At 33.3% G+C, this 26973-nt stretch overlaps 2 protein-coding genes and 2 non-coding genes across 4 annotated transcripts; all 4 read right to left on the reverse strand.

Annotated features, from left to right (window-relative positions):
- Positions 1-5490: 5490 nt before the first annotated feature.
- On the reverse strand, positions 5491-5563 carry TRNAK-CUU (transfer RNA lysine (anticodon CUU)). Its single transcript has one exon. It is a non-coding gene; the product is annotated as a tRNA-Lys (tRNA).
- A 606-nt stretch (positions 5564-6169) lies between these two features.
- TRNAK-CUU (transfer RNA lysine (anticodon CUU)) lies at positions 6170-6242 on the reverse strand. The gene has a single exon. It is a non-coding gene; the product is annotated as a tRNA-Lys (tRNA).
- Positions 6243-8268: 2026 nt separating this feature from the next.
- Positions 8269-13681, reverse strand: LOC132633410 (protein SAWADEE HOMEODOMAIN HOMOLOG 1). The gene is made up of 9 exons (XM_060349819.1): positions 13518-13681; positions 13237-13322; positions 13099-13144; positions 12792-13002; positions 11897-11969; positions 10105-10156; positions 9117-9260; positions 8851-8970; positions 8269-8765 (listed from the first exon to the last, which is right to left on the reverse strand). Exons 1-9 carry the CDS (start codon positions 13569-13571, stop codon positions 8703-8705), a joined length of 849 nt encoding a protein of 282 aa, XP_060205802.1. The 5' UTR covers positions 13572-13681; the 3' UTR covers positions 8269-8702.
- A 2982-nt stretch (positions 13682-16663) lies between these two features.
- On the reverse strand, positions 16664-20100 carry LOC132633411 (gibberellin 20-oxidase-like protein). The gene is made up of 3 exons (XM_060349820.1): positions 19198-20100; positions 18021-18390; positions 16664-17054 (listed from the first exon to the last, which is right to left on the reverse strand). The coding sequence occupies exons 1-3, from the start codon at positions 19731-19733 to the stop codon at positions 16830-16832; spliced, it is 1131 nt and encodes a 376-aa protein (XP_060205803.1). The 5' UTR covers positions 19734-20100; the 3' UTR covers positions 16664-16829.
- Between the last annotated feature and the right edge of the window lie 6873 nt (positions 20101-26973).

The raw sequence follows: 26973 nt of genomic DNA on the forward strand, positions 1-26973 counted from the left end.
CGCGGGATTTACGATGAGTCCACCTTCGTGCAAGAGCCGTGTGTGGCGGAAGAGCCCTGCATGGTGGCTGCATCGGTATAATGCGCTCCCAAGCCCAAACCTATTTTAAAAAATTAAAATAAATACATAAAAACCTTATAACTATCAAATAGGACAACTAAATAAAATTATATAATTTTAAAGGTCACGTACCTGCAATAAGGAAATGAATCGACACACATCCTTGGCTTTCCTCAACGAAGCGCGGCATAAACGAGTATACAAATATTACAATGCAGCCGCTCCCCAAGCTTGTCTACTCATTGCTCTAAGGTCATGCAAGTCAAGCAAATAGTCTAAATTAAGTAAGTCACCGGACTTATCCGGAAATATCGTGCCGCCACAAAGCCATAGCAAGTACAACCTAACCCGCTGTTGCACATCAATTTCTGGGGTCTGATCTGTAATGTCATCTAAGCCTCTAATATATTCAATTAATTTATGTACTTCTAACCTACTAACACCATTAAAACAATCCAGATCGGGTGCCCAACCAGTAAGCTCATAGATCAATTGTTGCCACCCAACAATATATATATATCTAGCATTAAGATTATTCAAGGGATTACCATCAACAACCAAGCCAAACATGACCTCAATATCTTGTAATGTGATGGTCGCCTCACCTGTACGCAGATGAAAGGTGTGCGTCTTAGGACGCCATCTCTCTATAAGTGCAGTGATGACTGCCCAATCATATGATACACATCCTACCTCTACTACTCCCCTAAATCCACACAGGCCAAAGTAGTCAAGGATGCGAGGATGAAAAGGATGACGCCTCACGTGCTTCCAAAATTCAGTATCCGCGCGGCGAGGAAACAGGCATCCGGTCGGACCTCTCAAGGAACCATCCCACACAGCCTCTGATCGATGCTTCTCCTGGAGTGTTAACACATCGTACACTTCTGGCCCCGGATGTACGCATACCCGTGGAAACTCCATACCTTTATATATATAAAAAAAAATGAAGTCCAGATTAAGATATTTGGAGTAACTCACTATTAAAAAAAATATATTATTCCAATTTTAGCAGAACAAATATGCACTGGCTAGATAAAGCCAACTTTCATACGCCTTATTTAGAAACCACTGATAGTGGACCACATTCATACCTATAAGGTATAGACAAAATAATTGTCCACCCACTTAGACTTAGGTCCCATATAATAAAGCATTATCATGACATTTTAAGTATTATTTTTTTTGGCCTACTCAGGCATCAATTAAGTTTCACTTTTCTGGTTATATAAATATCACATTAAAGGTACAATGAAATATATTGTATAACAATCCATAACAAAATATATTGTATAACAATCCATAACAAAATATATTGAATAACGTGGAACTGTCCACGTTTCACAATTATATATTGTAAAACGTGGACTGATCCACGTTATACAATATATTTTGTATAACGTGGATCAGTCCACGTTTCACAATTATATATTGTAAAACGTGGACTGATCCTCGTTATACAATATATTTTGTATAACGTGGATCAGTCCACGTTTTACAAATATCCACAAAAATAACAAAAATAACAGCAACATAACAATCCATAACAAAATATATTGTTTAGTTATTCAGATCTTTTATATAACAATCCACAAAAATAACAGCAACATAACAACAAATTTCTTCAAAAGTGCTACTAAACAAATCGGACCTTTTAAATAATAATGCTTCTAACAATCATATCTTAAGTTCAAATTAAAATAACACAAATAGCACAAACGTATTAAAATAACACAAATAAAAAATAACAATTAAGATATATAAGACAAACAGATCTACATCTACTATAAATATACAATATTATATGAGTTAGAAAAATACCTTAATTTAAATAGCAATAAAAGATAAAGATGAAGAAGTTGCTCCAAAAATTAGATTGTAATGTAGGGTTTAAAAAGAAAATAAATGGAGGAGAAGGAAAAGGAGAAGGAGATGGAGAGGTAGAGGCTCTGTAAGTTTTTGCAATGGAGGAAGCGGCGGAAGAGAATGGAAGAGAATGAAAAATTTTAGGGCAGAATGGATCAGTCACGTTAACAATATAACTTGTATAACGTGGAGTGATCCACGTTATACAATTAATTTTTTTTTTTTTTCGTTGATTTGTGTTTGACAACGGAAAAAATTATTTTGGGGTATATCGTGGGCTGATCCACGATATACCCCTTTTGGTATATTAATTTTTTGTCATCCCATTTGGTAAAGACCGTGTATTCTTATACCATTTAGGCTCCGGACTCCACTAACACCAATGTTAAGGAAGGTATATACTAAATATTATGTAATTGTTTCCGCCATTGATTGCCATATTAAGGAAAAAAGAGCAATTCAATAAAGCTGGAACATCTAACTTATTGGACCTTTTGGATAAAGTGAGCTAAAGGGACCTGTCACTTGACAATTATGTGGCAATGCATTACGTACTCTGAGGAAATGTAGATAATTAATCCAACGCTATGACAAAAAGGACCAGCTCTTTTATATGAACTCATATGAATGAAAATATATATATATATACACGTCTTTCATCCTCATCTTCTTATACAGTTATTGTCCAACTTAGATAATGTATAATGGATTACGGAATCGTAATATCCTCTTGCGCGATTGAATATGCAGTTTCTGATTTTTTTTATTTTTTTTTTCTCTTTCTGGTTTAAATCTATTGAGGTTTACGAATATTTTGATCTTATCCTAGATTTATATACATGTTCACATAAAAAATAAATAACTTCTAATATTATATATTATTATTATTAACTTATATTTCACTTATTTGGTATGACCATGACATGAGTTGTTTAAACGAGAAAATTATAGTCCCCAACTTAACGTCAAACGTATGGGCTATCCTATGGCATGATTTACGCTCTACATGATTCTTCGAACATATTCTATTTTTCAACACTTAGGGTACTTCAAGGAAGTAATACATAACCTTCTTTCAAAAAAGTAGAAATTAATTTGATCGGAGGGGAAGGGATGAGTCAAGCGACAAAGGACTGAATCTCATTGTGAATGAATAGTGATAGCATGATCACTCTGTGATTTATAATGTTCCGTCACGTATTTAATTCGTCCGCTAAGTAGTTATTATTGTTGTTTGTCCCTTTTATCCTTTCTACTTTACTTTGTTTATGAACTCCAATTCCTCCTCGATGATTGGGCGCACTTATGGAGAGCTGTAATAGGCCCCCATAGATCCCTTTGCTTTATCCATCGTTTGTTTGATTTTTTGACTTTTTCTTCGCAAACAGTGTGACAACAGTATTACTTGCACATAAACTGGAAGAAACCAATATAAAATGCTCGCGGCCAATAACGGAGTCCGGAGCTAAAATGGCTTATTTTTGCAGCTAAAATAGGCTGCCTTTTTTTTTTTATACCACAATGGGTATTTCGTTGGTTATCCAACGAAATACCCACACAAGTACTGTTCATAGCTCGATTTTTTTGTTGCATTTCGCTACACTTGTAGCGAAATGCAACAATTTTTTTTTTTGCATTTCCTGAGTTAATCAACGAAATGCAATCATTTTTTTTTTTTTTGCATTTCGTGAGTTAATCAACGAAATGCAACAATTTTTTTTTATTTTTTTTTTGTATTTCGTGAATTAATAAACGAAATGCAACAATTTTTTTTTTTAATTTTTTTTTTGCATTTCGTGAATTAATAAACGAAATATGTGTTTTTTTTTTTTTTTGCATTTCGTGAATAAAAAAAAGAAATAAGAATATATATATATATATATATATTTTGCATTTCGTGTATTAAAAAACGAAATAGGATAAAAAAAAATTAATTTCATTCATATAAAAACGAAATTCGAATATATATATATATATATATATATATATATATATATTATTTTTGCATTTCGTTGGTATATCTACGAAATAGTAAAAAAAAAAATTGTATTTCGTTTATTAAAAAACGAAATATGAAAATATTTTTTTTTTGTATTTTTGTATTTCGTTTATATAAAAAAATAGGAAAATAATTTTATTTTCATTTCGTTTATATAAAAACGAAATAGGAATACATATATATATATTTCATAGTCCGCATAGATCTCGAAAAAATACGCAAGTTCAAAAAAAAATCACGTAAAACGGACGTCCGAGCGCAAAGTTATGACCATCTAAAGTTTGACGACTTTACAACTAGTTTTTCTCCCTATATTTTTTAGAATTATATTTATATTCAAAATAAAGTTATGTCTTGACTTTACAACTATTTGTTTTTTTGTTTATTAAAAAACGAAATAAGATTTTTTTTTTTATTTCGTTCATCTAAAAACGAAATATGAAAATAATTTTTTTTGTATTTTGTTTATATAAAAAAATAGGAAAATAATTTTATATATAAAAACGAAATAGGAATACATATACCAATGAAATAGGATAAATATATATATATATATTTTTTGTATTTCATTTATATACCAACGAAATGCAAAAATAATATATATATATATTTTCCAATTTCGTTTTTATATGAACGAAATTAATTTTTTTTTATCCTATTTCGTTTTTTAATACACGAAATGCAAAATATATATATATATATATATATAATTTCTTATTTCGTTTTTTTATTCACGAAATGCAAAAAAAAAAAAAAAAAAAAAAAAAAATTGTTGCATTTCGTTGATTAACTCACGAAATGCAACAAAAAAATCCGGCTATGAACAGTGCTTGTGTGGGTATTTCGTTGGATATTGTGGTATAAAAAAAAAAAAAAGGCAGCCTATTTTGGTCTAATGGCTGCAAAAATAAGTCATTTTGGCTCCGGACTCGCCAATAATGTAGTACTAATCTCTAAATATCGGTAAAGTTAGCTGGAAATGAACAACAATGACAATCACACTTCACGTTGTCGGACTCGTGAATTTCGGAGATCAAAAGATTTCACCAAGCAAATTTCGAAATTCATATTCTCTCGACTCTTAACCTCTGTGAAGAAAAATAATAACCAAAACTAAAGAAAAATGATGAATAAAGAGTGGCAATCACTTAACCACACTTTAGATTAGTCAGACCATTAAATTTCAGATATGTAAGATGAAAAAGAAACAGGAGAGATCAAATTCATCGAACTCAGAAACTAGTTGAGTTGTACTTTATCTACTTTTAAAGGTAAGTTTATCAACAAAAGAAAAATAACATTAGATGTATGAATTGGTTTCTTCTGCGTATTAAGCCTTTACTCAGCAATCAGCACCATAAATCCCTAGCCATGGCCAGTGACTAAAATAATAAAGAGACGTACAAAAGTGAAGAGGCCCAAAGATTCTGCCGAACCATTTAGCAGTCAATGGATCAAAATTCAAAAGTGTCAACAAAAATAAACGTGAAGAGGCCCAAAGATTCTGCCGAACCATTTAGCAGTCAATGGATCAAAATTCAAAAGTGTCAACAAAAATAAACTTGCGCCCACCGTGGGGCTCGAACCCACGACCACAAGGTTAAGAGCCTTGCGCTCTTCCAACTGAGCTAGACGGGCATGTTAGTCATGTTCTCATCATTTGTAGTAACTTTAGACTAAAGTTTCAGCTCAATCGTGCAATGTTTGCAGCACTTGTGTTCACTTGGCTGTTGATTAACCCTTTTGAAAATATCATCTTACAATTTAACCCATACCTGTAGATTTAATTTGCTTTTAGCTTTACTTCAATCATTTTAAATGATAAGCCATTTTCTGAGTAAACTTCAGTGATTTTATTACAACAACTATATTTCAATATAAATAAGTTGAGATCGTTTATATGATGAATCTTCACTTACCCAACTACCATATAAACACATCTTAGACCAATATTAAGATTACAACTAGGTAGCTGGTCAGTTCTGATTGTGGTCTAATAACCATTCAACCTGTAATCAGCAAAGAGCCAAAGATTAAGACAATTGGCAGAAAATAAGAACAAGCGAAGGAATGCTAAATATTACATTGCCCCAATATCAAAAGTTCCAGTATAGTGAGAGACATACAAAAGTTAAGAAGCGGATGATATTCCTACAAGTGTATAACCCATTTGGCACCATCTTAGGCATGGTCTTAAGGCCCGGATTGGTCAGGTTGGCCTGGTAAAATGGCCAAAAAATGGAACGCCCACCGTGGGGCTCGAACCCACGACCACAAGGTTAAGAGCCTTGCGCTCTACCAACTGAGCTAGACGGGCTGGTTGTTCGTGTGTTTCATCATTATTTGAAAACCCAAGACTAACGCCAGCAGCACATTGCTTGCAGGACTGGTGTTTACTGTTTACTTAGCAGTTGATGAACCCTTTTGGTCATTTTAAGGTTAGTTCCATACCTGTAGATTTAATTTGCTTTTTAGCAATTAGCATTACTTCGATCATTTTTAAATATCTAAGCCATTTATTTTCTGAGTACCATTTAAACTGATCGTTGGCGTATACTAAGATTACTACTAGGTAGCTGGTCAGTTCTGATTGTGGTCAAATAACCATTCCACCTGTAATCAGCAAAGAGGGAGTCCGGAACCAAAATGATCCAATAAAAAACCAATTGAACCAAAATATCCTAAGAAAAAAAAGGGACACCAAAATACCTTTAACGCACCTTTTTTACGCGTTATGTAAAAAAGTGTTAACGTCCCCCGTTAACATTCGTTACCCGAGCTTTAAAAAAAAAAAACTTGCATAGCGCAGTAAATAGATGCGTTATGTGAATCCAATTAACAAGATTGTTATATTATAATTTTGTTGCCAACTTTCTGACAAATGGCATCATTGTAAGTATTACTCCCCCCGTTTCAATTTATGTGAACCTATTTGACTGAGCAAGATATTTAAAAAAGAGTGAAGACTTTTGAAATTTGTGGTTCAAAATAAGTCTTGAATATTTGTGTGACTGTAAATCATTTCATAAAGTGAATTTGTTTTCAAATTAGGAAAGAGATCATTCATTTTGACACGGACTAAAAAGGAAATAGATTCACATAAATTGAAACAGAGGGAGTATAATTTTGTTGTCTTAGAAAATGATTATAATTCTTTTCTAAATATTATATTTTCGGTTGCCTAAGACACTTAAATTAATAAAGAGGGGAAGCTATTTTTCGTAAGCATAAGCTAAGTATTATTTTTGGCCGTCTTAGAAAATGATTATAATTATTTTCTAAAAATAAATATATGCCACTTAAATTGATACAGAGATAATTATAATTATTTTCTTATAAAAAATGTAACACGCTTAAATTGGCACGGAGGGATATTATTTTTTCGAAGCATAAGTTAAGTGTTATATTTTTTTGTTGTCATAGAAAATGATAATAATTATTTTCTAAATCTTATATCATCGGTTGATTTAAAAAATGATTAAATTATATTTTTAAAAAGAAAAGCAAGACACTTCAATTGATACGAATTTGGGATTATTTTTTTTGTAGGCATAAGCTAATTTTATATGTTTGGTTATCTTAAAAATTAATTATAATTATTTTTATAAAAATGTAAGACGCTTAAATTGACATGAAGGGGATATTATTTCGAAGCATAAGCTAAGTGTTGTATTTCTTGTTGTCATAGAAAATGATTATGATTATTTTCTAAATCTTATATCTTCGGTTGTTTTAAAAAATGATTAAATTATTTTCTAGCCTAATTTTATATGTTTGGTTATCTTAAAAATTAATTATAATTATTTTTATAAAAATGTAAGACACTTAAATTGATATGAAGGGGATATTATTTTGGATCATAAGCTAAGTGTTATATTTCTTGATGTCATAGAAAATGATTATGATTATTTTCTAAATCTTATATCTTTGGTTGTTTTAAAAAATGATTAAATTATTTTCTAAAAAGAAAAGAAAAACAATTAAATTGATACGGATGGGATTTTTCTTTTCGCAAGCATAAGCTAAATCTTATATTTTTGGTTGTCTTAAAAAAAAAAAAAAAAAAACTACAAGTATTTTCTATAAAAGAAAGTAAGACACTTAAATTGATACAGAAAGGATATTGTTTTTCCTAAGCATATGCTAGGTATTATAATTTTATTATCTTAGAACTGATTATAATTATATCTGAATATTACATTTTTGTTGCCTTAAAAAATAATTATAATTATTTCTAAAAAAAAGTAAGACACTTAATTAATACGGGGGCTCAATTAGTTTTTTATTAAGTCATTTTGGTTCCGGACTAGCAAAGAGGCAAGATCAAAACAGCGGGCAGAAAATTAGAACAACCAAACGAATGCTAAATATTACATTGCTCTAACATCCAAAATTTCAGCATAATTACGCTCCGGAGGCTCTCTGTTTCTAAAAATACACTGTTCAAGACTCTATCAACCATTAAGAAATCCAGTCGGAATCCCCGGTTGAGTCACAGTTATTTACGATTGCTTCCATGAAACTTGCATTATACACATAATTTAGGTAACTACTAGCAGAGTTATTGTTTTTTTGAGCCGAGGGTCTATCGGAAACAACCTCTCTATCCCAAAGATAGAGGTAAGGTCTGCATGCATCTTATCCTCCCTAGACCCACTTGTGAAATTACACTGGGTATGTTGTTGTTGTAGTACTAGTAGAGTTTTGAACACTTGGCCTCCTATTCCAAGCTTCTTCTTTTTTTGTTCAACTGGTATCCAAAGCTCACTAGCACGACTTAGTTTACTTCACTATTGCTGAAGGTTGGTCTGCAACATATTTTGTCAAGTGTAACTTTCTCCTGCATTAGAACAATGGCAATGAAAATAAGATTATTACTATTGACATCGAATTACTACCACTACGTGCCATGTACAATGATTTACCTCAGCTTTATCTAAGTCGTAGCGGACGACAAAGATGCACGTGCACGTTGTATTATCATGCAATTCCTTTTGGATATCCACAAGCATCGCATCCCCATATACCGCGAGATATTCATCTTCCTGTGAATTCAAAACATAACATTTCAAAATGGACATAGCAATACTTGAAGCTTAACATTACAAAGATGAACTTTCATGATTTCTATGGTGCTTTTTGAAAAATTGAGTTATTATTCTTGATGGAACTTGGAGAAATGAAATGATACCCTGAAGCACATAATGGGATCTCCAACGTTCAGCCTGTCACATTCTGAGGGCTGTAAGGGAACAGAACGTTCACGCACTCCCTTTTTAACATTCACCCATTCATCTTCTTCATTACCAAAGCCAGCAAATCTTACCTTAACTTCCTGCATAACAAAATACTTCATATATTCAATATGTAGGCAACAAATCTTTGTCCGGCCTAAAATTCAGTTGATAGGACTAATTGTTGCGCCTTAATATGGATCCCATATCACTACAAATATTGTTTAAGTAAATGCATTTCGACTTTAAAATGTATGTTGAGTGACAAATGAGTCCATCATCTACGTTTCAAATTCAGTTATACATGCATCTCTATCATATAAAACCTAGCGGAGGATTACCGGTTGTAATCTATTGACTAGGAATTCCAAAAACTAGAACCGTTGCTACTTCACTCTGGTCCATGGCAATCTAAGGCGTTCCCTTCTTAACAGTGGTGGAGAGAAATCTTAAATCTCTCACATACACCATGATCACTAGACTACTATGTTGAAGAATGAAAAAAGTCTCTCATCGGTGGTTAATGAGATATGTAGTCTCCTTATATGAACTTGGGCAATCCTCCCCTCATAAGCTAGCTTTTGGGGTTGAGTTAGGCCCCTGATCCATTTTTTTACATGAGCAAGACTCATCTCGCCCGATGTGGGCCCCCAAATTAAATTGCCCACGCACCAGATGTCCAGTCCTGGGCGTGAGGTGGGTGTTGAAGAATGAAAAAAGTCCCTCATCGGTGGTTAATGAGATGGGTGGTCTCCTTATATGGACATGGGCAATCCTCCCCTCATAAGCTAGCTTTTGGGGTTTAGTTAGGCCCATGATCCATTTCTTTACATACTATAACTTCTAGGTAAACAAGAACCAAAGGACATTTAAGTTCAAAATGTCAAATGCACCTAGGCAAATAGGAAAACCAGAAAAAGGATCACTGAGAAACAAAGATCTTACAAGCTCGCCTGTGCGAAGAACTCTGAAGTTGAGAAATGAGCCCACATCAAACCTGCAAAATCCAGAGAGAGAAAGCTACTTGGTCAGGCAGGGTCTAAATCAATTATACCGCTGCAGTAAGAACCTGACAGAGTATAATACACTACACAGATTAATTTCCTATTTGATTACTTAAGGACTTCACCAGTACTAGGCTTAGTTGCGAGAGTCATTCTTTTTCTTCTTAAAAGTCAGTCCATAGTCTGAGAATTGGAGAATAAGAACGAGATAGAAAAAAGAAGAGAAACGGAGAAAAGGAATAGTTGACAGCAAATGATTTTAGCAGAAAAGAAGTCTGAAAGCAGAACTAGCAGCAGAAAGGGTTCGCAGATAAGAAGAAGCAAAAGTCAATTTGAACAAACGAAATCAAGAAAGAAGCAAATCAAGAGAAGCAGAGAAACAGAAATAGTCAAAGAAGAGTTGTCGCAAACGAAAGAACAGAAAGAAGACAACGGAAAAGGCGCTGAAGAGTATTGAGAAAGGAACACTTTGCTCCTCAATGTCTGAAGCGCACACTTCTTTGAAGTTGCCTGCTTCACCAATGAGAGCAATGCACACTTCTTTGAAGTGCTTCATGGCTTTAGCAACGGAGAGATCTGTCTTAATAACATCTCAGTATATAATTCTTGATCTGCAGCATAGTTCTTTGAGGATGAGCTAGTATCTTCACAATTAACATAAAGCCTAAGAAGTACAAGTTTTCAATAGATTCTATCACAAGTCAAAAGCCAAAGAGAGAATTTATCAAATCCATACATAGATGGATACTGGATAGTATTTCTGTAAATACTTCGGCAAATAAACAAATTTCTGTAACATACTTTGGATCAAAGAACAAAAATTTTTGCATGAAAATAATTTTTAGAAAGCAGATAAGAAACTTAAGCCAGTTTTTTTTGCTTAGAGAAGTATTGGATATCAGAATCTAAAAAGGAGTTTTATTACACAGGATTCCGTTGAACTATATGACATTGGAATTCTATGCTCAGAGCATCAAAGTTGCTAAGACCTAGCACCAACTCATCCTGTTAATGCCTGAACCATTTAACCACTGAATATTGCCAGCTTTTTCCCTCGACCAATCCGAGGTATGAAAAACTTGCCTCTACAGTATGGTATGTTCATTGGCTTCGACAATTCATGGTAGAACTTGAGAGAACATGATGGATCAGTACTAATAATTCGTCTTGGCATCCAATTACTACGACGACAAATGTCAGTTATCATCTCTCGGTAATCTCATGGACGACACTAGTCCAGCCTCAAGCAGGTGATAGTTTTTCACTTATTCGTAGCTTCTTATGCTTCCTATCATTGTAATGCCCCCAGAATGCCTTCATACTTCTTTACTATTTTAAACTCCACAATCCAAGCTGCTGAACTCAGATATTCATAAGTTGCTTTCACCAGCACAAATCAACCGCAGTAGATCTGATGTTACAGAGTGGTCAAGCTGAAACTTTTATTGAGTAAACCTTTTTTTTTAGATGCAGGTCAGTAAAGTATGTAAGATACTGCAAACTAAGTCATTCATTAACAGTTTGTTTTTCCCAAGCTAAAGAGCTATCTAGGACTAGCAGCGATACTTTCCAAATTTTGTGACAGAACTGAAGATCAATACTATTGATTCAAAATCAGAAACTACAAGACAACAAGATCTAACAGAAGGATTAGGTCTTAAACATGTGGTCTCTCAGTGAAATGCAGCACCATTTGTTGTGTAGAAAAGGCTACAGCTATGTTAAATACTCACCAAGCTAAATCCTTTGCTGACTGAGCTTCAAAAGCCAACCCCGAGAGTTCTTTGGCCATCTCTGCTGCAGAAACTACAATAGAATGCACATTGGACTGAGCCCGAGAGTAACAGAAACCAAGTAATTACAACATTCAAGGCACTTTATTTAAAATATCTGAGTATGTTAATCACTTATACAATACATCATTTTTTTTCTTATGACGTTTTGCTCATGCATAGCAGAATAGGACACTGTAAACGAGTAATCTCTATGTTCAACCATGACAAGTAGAAAGCAAACAGAAAACAGATAAAATCAAGAAAAATGTCTTAACCAGAGGATAGCCATTATGTAAATTTTCTCTGAGTTTCACCAAGATGCTTGCAACTGAATAAAACTGGTGTATCTTGGGAACAAAAGTAATCAAATGAGAGTAAAGTCGGTAACGAGTATTAGAAACAAAATTTCAACAGTTCGTGAAAGGGATACTCAAGCGTAAGGAGCTCTATGTTGCCGGGGCCTAATGTTTTAGTCCTACTTTATGCATTAGTAAAGTATTTATGTAGTCACATTTGAATGAAACTTTTTGTTAACCTCATAAGCAGAGAAAAGTTCAACTGAATGGCAGGTTAAAACAGTTTAATTAGCTCATCTACACAAAAAACTGGTGATCGTGGGCAAGTTACATAAAGAACTTTCTTCATCTTTGATTTTTCTTTTTTGCATAATTATCTATAGTTGAGGAACTCAAAAGTAGTTTCCTGTTTTTCATACATTGATAAAAATAGAGTAAACTAATGTCTAATCCACTAAGTGACGACAAAAATCAAACATGTGGACCATGATTAACCATAACTCCAATAAGCAGTCTCAATTCATTGGACTAATACAAGTCAATGGGAAATTAGTAACCTTTGGGCCTCTGAGGCATGTCAAATGCACAATCTGGGAGTCTTGTGTAACCACCAGTGTTGTAATTTCTCGAAAACACTAGAGAACTCGTCTTTTTAGATTTTGGTCTTCCTCGTCGAGATCGAGGAACATCAGGTTCTTTCTTATCAACAAGCCCAGAATTGGCTTTAGCTGCTCTCTTTATCTGCCTATTCAGAAACCAAGTTTGCACCTTTCACATAGTAAAAACATAACAGAATTTGTAAGAGGGTCCATATACCAAAAATACCTTAAAAAGGGAAAATACTGAGAAAGTTTAGAGATAAACCTGTTCCCATTTTATTGAAGATTTTCCAGTGCGGTAAGGTGAACAACTGCAAATTAGAAATTAACAAAAAAAAAAAAAAAACATATAAGAAAAGTAGAAAATTAATTCAATTAGTCAAAGTCCGAAATTTAGACTTACCTAAATTTGGTTGCAAGTTCTTGACAGAGCTCTTGACTGATTGTTTTTTTTTTTAATCCTTTAAACAAAGTGGTCATTTCCATGGCCTGTTGAAAGACACTGAAAATCCTCAGCAAAATTTAATCCAAATTTGGTCATTATTGATTTTTGTTAGTAAATGTTAAGGGAACTTTCTTCTGAGTAAAAATGTAGCAAACCAAAAAAGGAACACAATTAGGGGCTGTAACAATCCGAAAATAAGTTATCTGAAAGCAGAAATTGACAGTAAAACGTGAATTAACCTCAGCTAAGGTGAAATCCGGTAATTCTTCATCTGTTTCCATGAAGTCAGCCATTTTTCCTGTTTCCCAAACACGGAATAAGAAAGAGAGTGACTCTGTGTGTGTGTGTGTGTGTTTTTATGGGATTTTGTGCTGCTGTCTGCCTGATAGTGAAGCAGAGTTATGACTCGTAAGTGCTTTAATTGGGAAAGAGTTAGATCCTCTGAGTCGAGGTTAGTGTCTGTTGTACGTGTTCATCCAGTAGATAGTTGCCACGTGTACATGTTATGACGACAATTGGAGCAAGTACCAAACGAAACTGAACTGAATTGGCTTCGCTATATTGGGTAACAAATACATATTCAATATATTTACATTAAATCACATAACTTAAGGAGTAATAAAAATAACTCCTTTTTATTTTAGCCGAAGATGTTATTATTTGAGAAATTAAATTAAAACAATTATTGCACTCCTCTCAAATTTTTAAATATTTTAAACAATTAATTATGCTGACCTATCTTAATTTTTAAAAATATATGTTTTATTTAAAGATATTGAAGAATCTATATTCAAACCCATATTAACATTAGATATTTTGACAAGCATATTCTGAATCTCTTCGCTTAAATTGGGTCAGTATGTGTCATTATAGTCCTAGGGAGTAAACAGCAAACCTTCATTGTCCTCTGAAACATTATGTTTTATCTCATTTATTTTAAATTTTTGTAACATGGGATTTTGTATGATAAGATTTTCAAAAAAATTACTCCGTAGAAACTAAGTATTGTAAGAACTCCCTGCTCTTTACTATGTTTTAAGATATCAAATTAGTGTAAAACGACTAGTAACAATTACCTCATGCAAAAAGAATATATTGAATGAAATCTTCTTCCGATACTTGAATATTTAAAACATCGGAAATGGAAAAAAGAAAATATTGCAAACTCTATGAAAGGCAAATAGTTTATTAGTAATTCTAAAGCTGATATACCCATCCTTGAAAAGAAATTGAGAGGAATTTAATTGGAAAGTCAAATTGCATGAATGAGAGCGAGATATTAAGGCTAAACATGAGAGCTCAATTCAAAAGTTGTTCACAATAATTGTCCCCGCTTGAGGACTTTGTAGGTCACGGCTGACACCATTTTTTATCCAAGCCAAGCCACCACTTGTGACGGTGTTGATTCTCCCACATCGGTTGTGGATGAGTGTTTGGTCTCTTTATATGAATTGGATAATTCTCCCCTTAAAAACTAGCTTTTCGGGTTGAGTTAGATCCCAAGATTCACTTTTTACATGATATCAGAGTCAGACTTATTCTAATTCATTAGTTATCAGATGTTGGGTCCACATCTTATATTGTCCTCTACGCCTGGAGTGTAGATTCATTAGTTACCAGATGTTGGATCCACATCTTATATTGTCCTCTACGCCTGGAGTGTAGATTCATTAGTTACCAGATGTTGGGTCCACATCTTATATTGTCCTCTACGCTTGGGGTGTAGCAGGGGGCGTTGATTATCCCACATCGATTGTGGTCTACTTGTGGATGGTGTTTGGTCACCTTATATGGTTGAATATAATTAACATCTCATCTTTTTTAATCTTTGCACTACCCCAAGCCAGAAAAAATTGAGAGAAATTTTAAATGAAACCAATAGCATGATCAAAAGCTTAAAGTCATCTATTTGACTTAACATATCCGAAACCATGTACAATTTTACAAAAGAAATTATACAAAAATAAATCAAAAAGCAAACTGAAATCGACGACTCCAATATGATTTCACAACCAATGTATATGCTTGTATCAGACACTAGAGAAAATCTTCAAAACTTCTTATAGATATAAATAAAGAAATTGTAAATAAGCGTAAATGCTATAGCAATAACGATTTGTTGCCCAATTGAAAGTGTCTTCTCCTTTGCGTGCTTAGTCGAGTCTTTGGTGACCTTAGAAGGAGAAATTAGTAAAGCCATGGAAACGCAGTCCTCTATTTGACCTTGAAAAACAGGCCTTCCTATCACATGCTTGTGTTGTCCACCACTCCATGTCTAAAACAAATTCAATAGATTTAAAAAAATGGAATTTCAAAAAGAAAACAAGTCACAAATCATAGAATATTCCACATCCAAGAAAGATTGTTGCCATTACTTTTCCATTTTATCTAACATGATGGTATGACAAAGGGGTTAATTAGGGGGGCCTTCGCCCTTAGATGTTCTTGAAAAATGTAAAGAAAGATATTTAAACGCAAAAGGTTGTGGAATGTGAATGGGATGTGCCGCTTGTAGGGTCTCTATAACTTAAACATATGATGGCCGTAATAATGAACCATTATGGGACATTTTCAGAGAGTCTTGTCATGAGGTCACAATTTAAAATTATACAGTTACTCAAGTGAACTAAATTTGTTAAAAGAAATTTTATTTAAAAAAACAAAATTATGTCCTACCTGTTGAAGAATAAAAAAAAGTCCTTCATCGTTGGTTAATGAGATGGGTGGTCTCCTTATATGAACTTGGGCAATCCTCCCCTCATAAGCTGATTTTTGAAGTTGAGTTAGACCCTGAGTATTATTATTATTATTCCGCAGTATTCTACTATATATATATCGTGAGATTTACTTATTTATTTTATATATACCCATCCTTGAAAAGAAATTGAGAGGAATTTAATTGGAAAGTCAAATTGCATGAATGAGAGCGAGATATTAAGGCTAAACATGAGAGCTCAATTCAAAAGTCGGTTCACAATAATTGTCCCTGCTTGAGGACTTTGTAGGTCACGGCTGACACCATTTTTTATCCAAGCCAAGCCACGTGGATGAGTGTTTGGTCTCTTTATATCAATTGGGGTAATTCTCCCCTTAGAAACTAGCTTTTCAAGTTGAGTTAGGCCTCAAGATTCACTTTTTACATGATATCAGAGTCAGACTTATTTCAATTCATTATTTATCAGATGTTGGGTCCACATCTTATATTGTCCTCTACGCTTGGGGTGTAGCAGGGGGCGTTGATTATCCCACATCGGTTGTGGTCTACTTGTGGATGGTGTTTGGTCACCTTATATGGTTGAATATAATTAACATCTCATCTTTTTTAATCTTTGCACTACCCCAAGCCAGAAAAAATTGAGAGAAATTTTAAATGAAACCAATAGCATGATCAAAAGCTTAAAGTCATCTATTTGACTTAACATATCCGAAACCATGTACAATTTTACAAAAGAAATTATACAAAAATAAATCAAAAAGCAAACTGAAATCGACGACTCCAATATGATTTCACAACCAATGTATATGCTTGTATCAGACACTAGAGAAAATCTTCAAAACTTCTTATAGATATAAATAAAGAAATTGTAAATAAGCGTAAATGCTATAGCAATAACGATTTGTTGCCCAATTGAAACGGTCTTCTCCTTTGCGTGCTTAGTCGAGTCTTTGGTGACCTTAGAAGGAGAAATTAGTAAAGCCATGGAAACGCAGTCCTCTATTTGACCTTGAAAAACAGGCCTTCCTATCACATGCTTGTGTTGTCCACCACTCCATGTCTAAAACAAATGCAATAGATTAAAAAAAACAAGTCACAAATCATAGAATATTCCACATCCAAGAAAGATTGTTGCCATTACTTTTCCATTTTATCTAACATGATGGTATAACAAAGGGGTTAATTAGGGGGGCCTTCGCCCTTAGATGTTCTTGAAAAATGTAAAGAAAGATATTTAAACGCAAAAGGTTGTGGAATGTGAATGGGATGTGCAGCTTGTAGGGTCTCTATAACTTAAACATATGATGGCCGTAATAATGAACCATTATGGGACATTTTCAGAGAGTCTTGTCATGAGGTCACAATTTAAAATTATACAGTTACTCAAGTGAACTAAATTTGTTAAAAGAAATTTTATTTAAAAAACAAAATTATGTCCTACCTAACTAACGGGACAAAATTTAAAGTATGTCCAAAAGACCATACGAAATGCAAATAACTCTCATATGACTAACAAAATAAAGCCTCTGACTCTATGTTTTTTCACAATAAACTGTGAATTATTACCATAGCAGGAACAAAAAAAACCATTACACCTAAGAGAACATCTATAACCTTGACCACCTTCTAGGAAGAGTGCCAAGTACTGCATTTCCTACCTCTTTTTGTGTTTCTAAATACATCTATCATTTCCCTAATTACGGTTTGTATCTATTGGACTACAAAATTGCTATTAACACTCTTCCCTTAAAATATGTTGTTGCTTCTTGCCATCCATGTGTAGTAAATCAAAGCAACATAGACGGCCTCCGACTAATTTTGTATTTAAGCTTTATTAAATTTTTATATTTATTCTTTTTTTTCGGAATGACAAAGGACAAAATCTCAGTAGATCGTGACAACAAAGCCACTCTGCCAATTTACTCTTTGATACCAAAAGTTAGAAGAATGCACATTAATATTTTCAGTAGGTCATGACACCAAGATCACTCTGTCAATTATGGAAGCACGTTAAGGACGTAATTACCTGTAAGAGATCTCCAATGGTGACTATAAGGGAATCTTTTTCAGGCTGAAAAGACACCCAACCTTTCTTGGAATAAACATGAAACTCTGAGCATCCATTGCTAACATGCAAACACAAAGCATGAGGAAACTCAGATCCTCTTATCAACATTCTAATCACATCGTATTTTAAGGTGTTCATGTACTCTTCATCTCCTTTTATACTTCCCTTATGCTTATGTAGATAACATATAGAGGTTGCTGGCAAATCCCCTTGCTCATGCATCTCATCATTTTCATGAATTAACTTTTTAGCCGTGTTCTGCTGTAGGAATTGTAGGATTTTCCCAGCTATGTCTTCCATGCCAACCAAAAAAATTGCCATCTTTTCACTGTCATTAAAATTGAATAATTTTATTAGTACGTACGTCACGACAAGGTGAATTATCAGCTAATATGATCAGATTATCTCACATTGAAAGTCCGAATTATGAAGAGCAAGAATAATGAAAGGAAAAAAAAATAGCACGTGATACGTACTAATGATTTTAGTTTGTAAATATATGTGTACATACTATAACCAATTTAATAAACAAAAAGGTTGAATTTGCTGTAATTTGCAGCAAGTAATAATCAACTAATAGGTCCTGTTTTCACATATCATCAATATATGTTCAAGTCAAGTAATTAATTAATCGCGAATGCTTGTTTACTTGCACAATTACACCATCGACACAAACTTATATATGAAATTTAAACATTTATATCACTAGATTTCAACAATGAGTGTGATTAAAAACTGTCCTTGGAATATACTCCTAAATAGCACATCTTTTATAAAACCATTTATTGTGAATATTGTATACATCTCTTTAACATCACGCTATACAAAACATGTGGTTCATTAGAAAATTCAAGCTAGATGTTGGCAGCATGCACGCATGTGTCTTTTATTTTCCGTGCGAGTTATGTCGTTCAGATAATTTAAAAATATTTATTTTTAAGAATTCAACACAATTGGGAACGTACTTTCTAGAGCAACAAAACACAACCCTAGGTGCTCAAATCTAAATGGTTGATTGGTTCCTAGAATTGACTAGCATTTTCGCTCAAATGACATTAAAATTTTCATATTTGCATCTAAATCAATCTTTACTACAAAGGACTAACTAAATAACAAACACGATAAATTCAATTACCTGAAATTCGAAAATCCAAGAGGCCAAATTCCCTCCATTTCCTTGTTAAAATTTTGATCACCTCTACACCAAACAAACTCCTCACTCATATCTCTTTCCTCCTCTCCATGTATCTCCTCAAATCCATATGGCTTCTCACACGACCTTATCAATTTCGCTTTTCCTTCATTTGAAATCCCAAAAATACCCTCCCCGACAGACAAAACTGACTTGATCAAATCCCCTGTAATTCCGTGATTAACCACCTCAAAGCACCCAATCTTGGCAACCGAATCCATAATCTTCGAAACCGAATCATTATTTAACGATGCTAATGACTGAAAATCGAGTTTGGCTGGATTGAGAGTGGATTTTTGCCTTGGAAAAACGCGATCAGGAAGTACGAGGTCTGGTACTCTGAGTGAATTTTGAAGAAATTCCGTTAGGACTTGGTCGTTCCTGACGCAGGATCGCCGTCCTGAGGCGATCGGAGATGGAGGCGGTGCACGGAAATCGATGATGGAATTTTCCGGCATCGCATCCGGTGAAACTGACATCTTTTTTGTTATCTAAACAGCCTGGTTAATTATTCTTGGCGAGAAGAGTGGGAGGATTATAAAAAGAAGAGGAAGCAGTAATGATGGGAATGTTTGGAAAGTTGCATACAATTGGAGAATCGGCATGTCTCTTCACTTTTAATATGCTCTGCTTTACAGGTATGATGGTTTCTCTTCTTCCTTGCTAAGTACTACTACCTTTTGCTACTTTTCTTCTTTTTGAATTGAATTGATCACTGTATATAATTGCCAGCCTGACATGGACTGTTAAACAGGACTTGATCGATTGGGTTATTTTAGTGCCTTGTGTTGGCTGTGGCTTTTTATGAGTCTATCATACTTACAATTTTACGACAGTACTTACTCCGTTTCAATTCACGAAATTTAAGAAACTGAAAAAGTCTTTTGAGCGTAGTGCTTTTAAATTAAAGATATATTAAATGTATATCAAAATGTTTTTTTATTTTTATGGTCTTAAACATATCATGTAGAAAGTTGGAATTCAAAAGTTGTCAAAAAAAAAAAAGTCTTTTTTAAAACGGACTAAGAAGAAAATAAGATAAAAAAATTGAAACAGAGGATAATAATGAAAATTCATATAGTCGATCCCAATTTGTTATTTTGCTTGGACCGAGGTAGTTATTGTAATAAAGAAATCAGTTGATGCTGTTAACTCATGAATATGGACATTTAGTCTAGCATCTTTCTGTATGGTGATTAAGATTTGCTTTGTAATAGCAATCAGAAGGATTTGCTAAAACTAGACTTTGATGATTCCAATTGAACAGCTAAAATCATCTTTGCTGGGGGTATTCAGATGAGACCGAAAAACTGATTTCTATACGTGTGTGTATATCAACAAAACTACGATTTCTAACCTTTATCTTATGGGTTTTCAATTATACGAGCTAGCCATAACTCCTACAAGCTTAAATACATGAACGAGAAGTTAAATCTTACGTCAAACCACTTGAAACAACCTCCAACATGAGCTGGAGCAGCTCAATAATCCACCACAACAAGAAACTCACTAGCACCACGGGATTCCCGCTGTTTGATTTGCGTTGTTTTATTTGGATTTCACTCTTGGGTGGTTTGGAATCTGATAGAGAGCATTTGGGGGTGTTTGGGAACTGGTTTGGTTGAGAAATGACGAAGTAAAAGGCAACAAATCAAGAAAAAGGGAAAGTATATATGAAAAGGGCTCAGTTTTTTGCAATAATTATTATTTAATTAACTATTCTAATTAAATCATTAAAGGGCGATCATACTTATTTTTGTAAAAATCAGGAGTAGTAAAGAAAAGGTAAATAATTAATTACTTAAACTATTTAAATTATACAAATTTTAGAGGTGAAAATAAAAAGAAAAAGTTAAACAAAATAATTCTAAATGATTAAACGAGAATTCCTCTTCTTTCTCTCTTCCTCTTTTTCAAATAATTCAACCAAATATCTTGAAAATTATTTATTATTTTCTAAATAAAACATGATGCATGAAAAAACCTTTTTACTGGTTTAAAATGAAGAAATATTGATCTGGGCATTTTTTGTAAAAATCATTTAAGACTATTAGAGCTATTCAGCTTATTCACTCATTACCCAGGGACCCCAAGTGATTAAAAGGACTTACGGGAGGTCAAAAACAAGGTGTCAATAGCTTGATTTTGAGATGTTTTGGTATTGTACTTGTGATGTTGGATTCGGACTTGATACATTCAGACTTGGCACATTTGGGATTAGATGCTTTACTTAGGTGATGAAGCGTACTTAGATTCGATTACATCTGATTTAGACTTGTTGGTTTGTCTGCCTATCTGCTTTATTATCTGAATTGTGTTAGCTATGTTTAGTCGGCTGATGATGCTACCAGTACTGTTGTTTTGTACTGACCTGCACTTGCTGCAATCCTTTATGAATGCACAGTATCAGGTTGGATCTGCTTCCAATACACATGACTGATAGTCACTTCAGCATTATCTCCGAGTTTCAAGGGTGAGCATGGTCGTTCAATGCCTTGAAGACTTCTCTATCATTATGTCCTATTCTATTGAGACATATATACATTATGTATTATTATTCCAGACTTGTATTATTTCCCTTTTAGATGCTCTTGTATTACTCAAACTAGACCCTAGGGGTATTATTATTAGTATTCCGCAGTATTCTACTATATATATCGTGAGACTTACTTATTTATTTTATTTCGTTGCTTCATTTAATTGTTTATGTCTTAATTATCATCGGGTTAAGGGTTCGCTTACCGAGGTAGGAGACGTAAGTGCTCGCACGACTTATGCCAAAATGGGTTGTGACAAGTTGGTATCAGAGCCCTAGGTATATCGAAGATATATTAAATGTATATCAAAATATTTTTTTATTTTTATGGTCTTAAACATATCATGTAGAAATTTGAAATTCAAGAGTTGTCAAAAAAAGAAAAAGTCTTTTTTAAAACGGACTAAAAAGAAAATAAGACAAAAAAATTGAAGCAGAGGGTAATAATGAAAATTCATATAGTCGATCCCAATTTGCTATTTTGCTTGGACCGAGGTAGTTATTGTAATAAAGAAATCAGTTGATTCTATTAACTCATGGATATGGACATTTAGTCTAGCATCTTTCTGTATGGTAATTTAGATTTGCTTTGTAATAGCAATCAGAAGGATTTGCTAAAACTGGACTTTGATGATTCCAATTGAACAGCTAAAATCATCTTTGTTGGGGGTATTCAAATGAGACCGAAAAATCGATCCGAACCGATAAACCGATTTAATAAACCGAAAACCAGCTTGATTTCACTTGATTTGGTTTTAAATTTTAAAAAACCGATAACATTTGGTTTGGTTTGGTGTTAAACCAAAAAAACCCGAACCAAAATCGAATCAAACTGATAGATACATACGTATTTAAAAAAAAAAAATATATATATATATATAGATAGATAGATAGATATAGATATTCTTCAAAATTTGGCTCATTCCAAGTCCAATACAAATTCAAATAATTAGAAAGAAAAGTGTAGCCCATTTAAGTTTAAGGCAAAATAAAAAGAAATTTTCTAAATTACTACTAATAAGCTAGCATTTTATCCGTAACAAATTAAAGGGAAATAATGGCAATTGGAATTTAAAAACGTTGGGTAGATGACTTTGTCTTTCTGTTTATATGCTTTCTTCTCAATGCTTCATAAACACGATGAGTCTAGATAACAAAAATTCCGGAGGGCTGCGTAATATCAAAAGGCTATATTTAGGGAGGTAACTAAAATCATGAAAGGTAGATGTTATGTTTCTATAATTCCTATACCCATAGTCATAGGCCTATACCTAAATAAAGTTAATGAATTAATTAAGAAGATTTTTAAATTTGAATGGATCACGGTCAAAGCCGTATTTAGTTACCATTTGAATCAAAGGTTTTTTGTATTAATACATTCTTAAAATCTGAAGAAAAAAAAACCGCAAAAACCGAACCAAACCGATAAAATCGACAAAACGGATAGAATTTACACTATAATGGTTTGGTTTGGTTTGAATATTATAAAAAACTGACTTAATTGATTTGATTTGGTTTTTAACCAAAAACTGAGTCAAACAGGACCATGAACACCCCTAATCTTTGCTAGTTGCTGGTAGTCGAGAGATTTACCCAAAATGACTCAGAGATGTTTGAATCTCAACAGTCCAAAAGGAAAGGCCCAAAAAGCAAAGCCTAGACAAACCAAAACTAGAGGGGCTAGGCCCTTGTGTATTACGGTGATGCATGTGGAAAACCAACTCTCCACAATTGGGCCAAGAAGTACTTATGGTAAGAATAAACACTTATAACTTTCAACACTACTTTTAACCCTAAAATTCAAGCACTATTTCAAAAGATAACTTTCCTACCATCAAACTCATGTAAGATCTCGTTCGAGGTTAGTTTTCTTTTAATATCGATTTCCACGAACGAACGTGTTGTTTAAAATTAGACCCGAAAAAAGTGTTTTAAAGTAGTTGTAGTAATTACTCCAAATGTTTCATTTAATTATTCATTTTAGTTTGTTTTGAAATAGCTGAACCTAAACTTCTCATTTTATCTTTAATAGTATGATTTTATAGTCACATTTATGTGGTGATATTCTAATTAAGACCACTAGTTTCTTAAGTTATTTTGTATTTCTAAGATTTGGTATCAAGTCAAATAGGTTCATATGAAATGAAGTGGATGAACAGTAAAAGCGCTACACGACAAATATTGTACAAAAGTGCTTAAGAAGGTGCTTGCTTACTCACAATATCCAGAAGACTAGAGCTATATTTGGAAAGCACTACGTGAGCCCATTAACTACGAACCCTCTTTGGATCCGTTGACTATTCTTGAGTTAATTTTCACAAATATCAATTTATAGGACAATTGGTTGAAATATAATTAATATCGTCATCGTCGTTTTCTTCTTCCTCTTTTTATTCTTCGTCTTTTTTTCTTTGCATAGACAAGAAATAGAAGGGCGGAGAACATGTTGCATCCCACATTGGCTAAGTGGCGGGAACTTGGTCTTCTTATATGGTTTTGGACAATCCTCCCCTAATGAGTTAGTTTTTATGGTTGAGTTAGGCCCAACATCCATTTATCATGTTATCAAAGCTAGGTTCATCCCAATTCATTTACCAATGTTGTGCTCCCATCTTATGTTGTTCGTGCTCCAGATGTCCAATCCTAGCCGTGGAGGCAGTGCTGAGTCCCCACATCGTTCATGTATGGAAGGGAAGGTCTACTTATATGGTATTGGGTAATCTTGCCATATGAATTAGCTTTTGAGATTGGTTTAGGTCCAAGGTCCATTTATCCGAACAAAAGAAAATATATAAAAATTTCCAAAACAAACATAAGTTTTTAAGAAACTCTAATGTCTGATCTCAAAGCAACCATAGCAGTACACAAACTCACAAAGTTAAACTTCGAGTTTGACTTGTATAAGTTTGTATCTAGTCATTAGTAGAAGTACAAGAACTACTAGAGCTGCAACCGACCAGCATATATGCTGATTGTTTCGTTGAAATACATCTTTAACTCAAATTGGATATTCACATTTCCTAGGACCTATTCCAACAATCCACATAATTGACTCGGAAGGGAAGATAAACATTTTCAATTTTATATTTGTTAAAAGCTGACTTTACGTCATACATGAAATCAATTAATTTGGTGTCGGCTACCTCAATATTGAAACTTGCCAACTTGTTTTCACATTCTATGTAATGTGCCCCACCACTTGCATTGAATGATTGAATTTGCGTAGGTTGCTATAGCTTCTCATTCTAAAAGGTAAAAAGGCTATGCAATCTTTTTAGATACTTAATGGGTAACTCATAAAATTATAATTACTTTAGTGATGAAAAATATAAAGATTGAATTAACTAAATTTAAATTCTGAATTCTTCGTTGATAAATAGATAAACGCCTTAACTTCCCAAAATATTTAAGAACATAAGGGTAGTTAACGTAGAGATTCCTTATGCAGGAATAAGCGAGAATTAATTTTGCAGAGATTTATAGTGCATGAAATATTCCAGTCGATGTTTGGTTTGATTTATTAGAAACTAATACTCCTTTGGTCCAAAATAATTGAGGTTTTAGACTTGGGCACATGAATTAAGGAATTCACTAACTCCTAAAAATTAAGAATTGTATTGGCTAAAATACCCGAGGGGCATTGAAACTATAATAAACATTAAATTTATTCATTGAATTAAGAATGTGTCAAAGGTAAATTTAGAAAAGGAATGAAATACCTTCTTGATAGACTAAAAACTTCAATTATTTTGGACCAGCTTTTGGAGGCTACATCCAATATTAATTTGGACCGGAGGTAGTATACATTATACATTATTTTTAAATAAAATATTTTTACGATTATACATTTGGAATTTCGGGGGAATATATGTCAATTCACAGACTTTTTATTTCAAATAGATTCAACAGAGGAAGAGCCTAGCAGTGAACATCATCATCATCATCATCATTTTTTATTTTGCTCTTCAAATGATAAATTTATAATTAAGTATTTCTGTTCATATATTATTAATTAATGTATTAATTATTTCAACCAAATAACCTCTTAGTAGGCGTTTGGCCATAGAAATAAAAAACTTTTTCACTTTTTTTGGAATTTTGGAATTGGAGTTGGAGTTGTATTTAATCATACTTTTTGAAAATAATATTTTTTTTGTTGAAATGTACTTGTTTTGGTTGTGAAAAAAGATGAAAAACTCGAAAAATAAATTTTTCTTGTTTTTCAAATTCCAATTATAACTTCAAATTATATTTGAAATTTTTATGATCAAACACTAATTTTTTAAAAAAAAACCGGGAAAAATTGAATAATTCTTGTGGCCAAGCGGATCCTTAATCTTAGAGGATGATATTCACCTTTCATGCGTCTCTCCCTCTTGGGGCCAAGACTAAAGGATAAGAAAGCATATATATGACGTGTCATAGTAGAAGAAACAAATTCACATTCGTACGTGTCTAGAGTCTAAACAATTTTTTTTGGGTTTTTCGAATCAAGTTTTTATGACAATTTCATAAAAGAGTGGGCGTGTCGTTGTCTCTGGGTCGGTATAATGGGTGGGCCAAAACTAGCCACCAACAAAAGCCCAATGGCCCACGATTCTTTCTTCCACATGCAACAATTATTGATGTGTGTAGTGGAAAGTCAAAAGATCTCAACTAACTTGATGGCTCAATCCTCGTGACATGCCCAACAATATCTCCCAAACTTTGAACTCTTGCATAATACTTCGTCATCAATGAAGTTGATTGAAAAATGGTGGATTAATAAAAAATTTAAGAAGAACCATACAAAGCTCACCTACTTCGATTTTTTAGTCACAGACGTTCTAACAGAAACAAAGACAAGTTGTGACTTTGTGAGGAAAAATGAGAGGAAACTGAGACCATGAACCCTAAAAATAAAATAAATATAGCAAAAGTAGCTTTGCTGTTAGAAAATTTTGAAACGTAAGAGTCATAACTTTCACATTGATTTTTCCTTTCTTGTTTTATATGTTGAAACTATTCTCTTTTCTTTCATAATACTGAAAGTACGTTGACTTTTGTTGCTCTTTACGGAACTTTTGGCCTAATAGGTTTCAAAGTGATGTCAATTTGAGCTTGCTTGATATGTTCAATTGAGGCTTATAGTGCGATTGTATTCTCTAGTCCATTTATTGTTTTTGTTTCTATAAGCCCTATAC

Source organism: Lycium barbarum, chromosome 3 (genome assembly GCF_019175385.1).
Source record: "Lycium barbarum isolate Lr01 chromosome 3, ASM1917538v2, whole genome shotgun sequence".
Classification (NCBI taxonomy): Eukaryota; Viridiplantae; Streptophyta; class Magnoliopsida; order Solanales; family Solanaceae; genus Lycium; species Lycium barbarum.